The 5,571-nt window shown below is 33.2% G+C and overlaps 2 protein-coding genes across 2 annotated transcripts in view; one reads left to right on the top strand and one right to left on the bottom strand.

Annotated features, from left to right (window-relative positions):
* LOC106111479 (stress-induced-phosphoprotein 1-like) overlaps window positions 1-2,941 on the bottom strand; it is a 6,569-nt gene extending 3,628 nt beyond the window's left edge. Inside the window, exons 1-5 of the mRNA XM_013293598.1 lie at window positions 2,668-2,941; window positions 2,130-2,579; window positions 1,465-1,918; window positions 767-967; window positions 3-47 (exon numbers count right to left, since the gene is read on the bottom strand). Of these exons, the coding sequence (XP_013149052.1) occupies window positions 3-47; window positions 767-967; window positions 1,465-1,918; window positions 2,130-2,579; window positions 2,668-2,676 (1,159 nt within the window). The 5' untranslated portion in view covers window positions 2,677-2,941. The remainder of the gene's footprint in view (window positions 1-2; window positions 48-766; window positions 968-1,464; window positions 1,919-2,129; window positions 2,580-2,667) is intronic.
* A 386-nt stretch (window positions 2,942-3,327) lies between these two features.
* LOC106111478 (protein mothers against dpp) overlaps window positions 3,328-5,571 on the top strand; it is a 4,484-nt gene continuing 2,240 nt past the window's right edge. The window contains exons 1-2 of the mRNA XM_013293597.1: window positions 3,328-3,749; window positions 5,502-5,568. Coding sequence (XP_013149051.1) covers window positions 3,642-3,749; window positions 5,502-5,568 — 175 coding nt within the window. The 5' untranslated portion in view covers window positions 3,328-3,641. The remainder of the gene's footprint in view (window positions 3,750-5,501; window positions 5,569-5,571) is intronic.

Here is a 5,571-nt window from a genome sequence, read left to right as displayed (position 1 = left end):
GCGGCGGATCGCCTCCGTGTAGTGTTTCACCGCTGTACTGTAGTCACCTGGTGATTACAATGTTCACGGATTGCAATCTGGGTTTCCAAACTTTAACAGCTCAGGGATTCAATACTATTTTAGACTCTATGGAATCGCAATGTTTTAGGACTTGTGATATCCCATATGATTTTAGGAACTACGAGAACCCTCATAGTTTTAGGACTTTTGGGGAAATTAATAACAATAACTTATGAATATAGAAAGCATTTGTTCACATTAACATGTTTTGGTACTATGTTCCATGAAACAACATTATGTAAACTATAAAACAATTCAAACCATCCTTTTTCATTTGTTATAATAGTTTAATATTGAAAATTCAGTTTATGTTTAAAATTAGAAAGGCTATGAAACAAGGAATACTTACTTCTTACTTTCTTACTTATATTATAAGTGCAAAAGATTAGATGGATAGATGGATATTTGTTAGAGTATGTAGTAAACAGCTGAACAGATCTTGATGAAATTTGGCATAGATGTAGAGGATAATCTATTAACTTTGTTTTTTTTAATTCCACGGGGATGGAGTCGGGTAAGCTAGTGTATTTATAAATGTTTCACAAGAATAACCACAGTACAGGAAATGATTGATAAATGGGCAATAATTTTTTTAAATTACACTTTTCCATAATTAAATGAATGTGAACATTTTATTATTTGAGACAAAGTTCTATAGACATATTTAAAAAAACTTTAACAGAATTTATTAAAAAATTTCACATACCTTTCTTAAAGTATTCATTTCCAAGTTCCTTTTCTTGTTCAGATTTCACTGGGTCGATATAAGCTTTCTTCTCTTCTTCAACAATGCGGCGTTCCACCTCACTTAACAATGTTTTTATCTCCGGAGTCCTGTGCTCAGACATTGACTTCTCATAGTATGTCTTTGCTAACTTCCATTGCTCCATTTTCTTATATGCATTACCTTGAAGTTACGAAATATGACGAAATCACAAAAAAAATTACCATGTTTGGTGATGCCAAGAAACTTATTTTATTGAAATAGATATTTTAAAATGATATTGAAAATTAAAGACACAGGAAGTAAATTTAAATTCAATTTAAAACACATTATACATGTCATTTTATTAAGAAGTTTCATCATCATCATCACCAGCTCACTATACGTCCCCACCGAGGGCCGGGAGCCTACTCTAATACAGGGTGACTAGGCCATAGTCAATTAAGAAATTTAACCAACTTAAAATAATGTGAAAGCTTTGATAAAATAAAACTTTCTATGTATCTCTAAAATGGACAAACATATCCCTATGTAATTTGGCATAGATGTAGGATATAGAACACACAGGCTACTATGTTTTTTTGCGCAGATGAAGTCAAGGGTTTAAGTTAGTTATAAATGTTGAGAATATTTTTAAGTATAAATTAAATTCTGCAATTCTATTGTTAAAAAATACTTACCAATTCTAGTGAAAGCCTTAGCTATTAATTTGAAGTCAGCCCTATTTTCTCTACCAATATCAATTGCCTTCTCACATTCTTTAATGCAATTCTCATACTCTTTCAATTCAAAATAAACCGCAGCCATGTTGGTGTAGAATGTTATATCTGTGGAATCATGTTCAATAGCTTTCTGGTAATGTTTGATTGCATTATCAAAGTCCTTTTTCTTATAACAGTCATTTCCTAAATCTTTCTCTTGTAATGCTAGTCTACGGTTCTCTGGAACATCTTCATATTTAGGCTTCGGAGGCTCTTCTTTCTTAGGCGGTGGGGTGGACTTTGTCTCTGATGCTGGAGGATCTACATCCATACTCATATCTAGACCTAACATTACGCTAATTGTTGTTAAAACACGCTGATCATCCATTTTTCCTTCTAAAACTCTCGAGTCAAATGGATTTAGTGCTAATTTCTGGAAAAATGCAATTGATAAAAGTTCTGTAATACCTAGTTAGAATTGAGTATAATTTTAATATAGACTAAAGCATTTTGATTTTTTAAGAAATCTAAGAGTCTAAACATATAATGGTAACCATATAAGTAATTCACAGCTATAAAAATTATGCCTAAATGATCAGTGAAGTTTTTAGAGAGATTATTTCAAAAACATCAGTAAGACTTACATGAACCATTCGTACATAATCAGGGTCCTTCAACCACTCTCGTGTCTGAGGGTTAGCCTTTAATTTATCAAATAATTTTGCAGTTTCCAATTTACTTGACTCCGCCTGCTTCCTAACTTCAGCTAGACCTGTTGCTAACTGCTGGTTGCCAGGCTCTAGTTCCAATCCCTTCTCGTAAGCCGCGATTGCTTCCTCAAATCTACCCAAATATGCTAATGCACTGCCTTTTCTCGAATATCCCTTACTCCAAGTCGGATTCAAGGACACTGTCTTATTCGCATCTTCCAGAGCGGCAACATAGTTTTCTGCTTTGGCGTGAGCTGCTGACCTATTACTAAATAGAACATGGTTGCTTGGATCCAATTTTATTGCTTCGGTGTAATGTCTTACAGCAAGATCGAATTCACCAGACGCTAAAGCGGCGTTCCCCTTTTCCTTTAATTGGTTAACCTAAAAATTATACCGATAGAAGATTAATATCTTTTAATACAACATTTACCGCATTCAAATAACACCGCGGTTCGGCATAACCTCCTACCTGTTCCATGATTGTGCACTAAAGTTATTATTACAAAAATTAAAACTTCTTATCACACTAATTGCTTAATCACTTGGAAACACAAGTTATTCTCTTTGTTCGCAACGCTAACAATGATTCGAGCTTCCGAAATGTAGAAATACAAATGAATATGAATGAGCGACACTGACACTTAAAATTCGAGAAAATTCTTGTATCTCGTTCTGGTAAAATAACTGAACTCTATCTTGAGATAGGTCACTGCATAAAAAAACCAAAAGTTCATTCGTTCCAATTTAAACGGGCCAGACTGACTGACTGACAGACTGTTGACGTTAGTGACAGTTAATTCCTTCTATATTATTAGTTCGAATTCTCACCACTCTTACAAACCGCCACAGTCAGCGCCAAAATGGCAAAAATCAAATAGGCACAAAATACCACGGCAAAAAGCCTACTTCTTTTCATAGAGTTCTGCACTTAAAATATGTTTATAACGTTCCGTTTATGGATTTGCTATGCAGAAATTAAAAGCAATCTATTTTGATTTTTTTCCTTAATCTTATGCTAGTAGTTACCGTTAAATAAGTGTAATTATTATAGTGATTGCGTATTTAGTTTGTAAATTTATTTTTGTGAAGAATGAGGTATTTTTTTCTCTTTTCACTGAATCAGATGTCAGAACCGGATTCAGTAAAAAAGAAATTGGGCTGTACGATAACCAAAACATTTTACTGTATAATCTATAATTTTTCAATGTACAGATAAGATAAAAACATGAAGTTATTAACGCGGCTTTAGTTTTTCTCTATCTGTCATACTCTAGTGTCACGCTAATCGCTATTTTGTGTGTTCGTGATTGTAATTGGATCCTGGATATTGTGGGGAATACCAAGTGAGCTAATCGATGGCCGATTAAGTGTTTCAACGCTACAGAAATTGGCGGGTTCCCTTGGTCGTGGTGACTCATCAAAGTTCCCGGACGGTTTTTCACTATGGAGACTGACGATGGTGAATCCTCTAGCAGTGGTCCTATGTCGAGCCTGAATAGCCTATTCTCCTTCACGAGCCCCGCTGTGAAGAAGCTTCTTGGCTGGAAACAGGTAAGATGTCTAATGAGGCGTGTATCTACCACTTTTGGTTATCATTACTTGCTTCTATAGAGCAATGTTATTCTATTTCTATTCGTCTAATTTATTCCCCTTGCAAACTGTTGTTTTAACAAACATTCATACAGCTATTTTCTTTATGATGCAATATGAAAGGGAAAACGGAAATAAGTGATGTTTGTTGAAACCAAATACAAAAATTTTGTAAACTCGATTTTATTATATTAAGTAATATAGCATATTATAAATGGAACATGAAATCATTAATGTAGTGATCTCAAAGTACATTCGTGAATTATTTTAAACTGAGGAATCATTACAGTATATCAGACATCAACATAAATGAGTATACTGTGATACTATTAACATATACTTTACATATAAATTAATAATGCATCTCTACTAGTAGCAGTAACTTAACTAGGCTTTTTCTCATTAGTACTATTAACTTGCCTTGTTTTATTGTTATGAATAAAACTCCCATCCATCTTACTTCTTACTTATATTACAAATGTAAAAAATTAGATGGATGGATGGATGGATATTTGTTAGAGTTTGTAGCCTAAATAGCTAAACGGATTTTAATGAAATTTGGCATACATGTAGAAGATAGTCTGGAAGAACACATAGGCTATTCACTGTTTTTTTTTTCATTTCATGTGGACAGAGTCGCGGGCGAAAGCTAGTAAACTGTAATTTTATTTAAAATATACTATTTTACACTATCTATTTGTGATTTATAAATTAAGTAAAAAGCTTAAAAGAATATTACATAGTTGTCAACTCTTAGTAAATGTGATTACCAAAGTTCTCGGAGCTATGTTGGAGATAACTAGGCCATATTCAATGCTGACCAGTGGGCCCATAGTGGAGAGTTGACTTAATATATTTGATTTGTGTACAGATTTACAGCTTGCATTTCCTTCAGGGTTCTTTTTGATTGACTTCCCAAAAGAAGGAAGTGCTCAATTCATCTGTATGTTTTTTTTTTAATCACACATTAATGTCAATTATTTTGAATTTAGAATTATTAGCTGCTAGTGTTGTCCTTGTGCAATAAAAACTTAATAAGTAGCTTCTGTGTTGTTCCAGACTATTTCCTATGCCTGTGATAAATTTCAGTGAAATGGAGTTATTCTTGAGATACATTATAACAAACATCCATCCATCTAAATGTTGGTATCTATAATAATAAGTTAAGAAGTATGATTTGTACCTGATCACCATAATCCTGCCCTCCTTTCAAAGTTTAACATAGTGTCATTTGATTTAAATTTAAACCTTGGCGGTGTTTCCAAACTAATGCAGCTCCTGCAAGAATTGAGCCTACCATTTCTACAAAGGTGGGCATCTCATCTAGTTCTTCTGGTGTAGCTGATGTCCATGGGTTGTTGATTATGAAGGTGCTCATGCTGAGCGTTTGCCCCTTTTAATATAATGAAAATGTGTTTCTTATTTGCACCTGCTGTATACAAAAATAAATGTACTATGAACAGGATGTTATTGCATTTGTTATGACTCACTCCTCAATTTCGATTATTCCAAGAATGATTGATTCATTCTTAGTTTATTTTTACACATGAATTTATTGGTTATGATGATTTATTAATCCTATTAATAGTGTTTTTTTATGTTTTAAAGAAATTTTATGTGATAAAGCAGCATTAAAATACTAAAATACTACACATGGATTGATTAACTTCTGTTTCTAAATAATTTTAAATTTTATTTTACTCATGTTTTCAGGGTGACGAGGAAGAAAAATGGGCAGAAAAAGCAGTGGATAGTCTGGTGAAGAAATTAAAGAAGAGAAAAG

The sequence above is a fragment of the Papilio polytes genome, unplaced genomic scaffold (genome assembly GCF_000836215.1).
Source record: "Papilio polytes unplaced genomic scaffold, Ppol_1.0 DF824158.1, whole genome shotgun sequence".
Taxonomy (NCBI): Eukaryota; Metazoa; Arthropoda; class Insecta; order Lepidoptera; family Papilionidae; genus Papilio; species Papilio polytes.
Note: the sequence above shows the minus strand (reverse complement) of the source record. Positions and strands in the feature narration are given on the sequence as shown.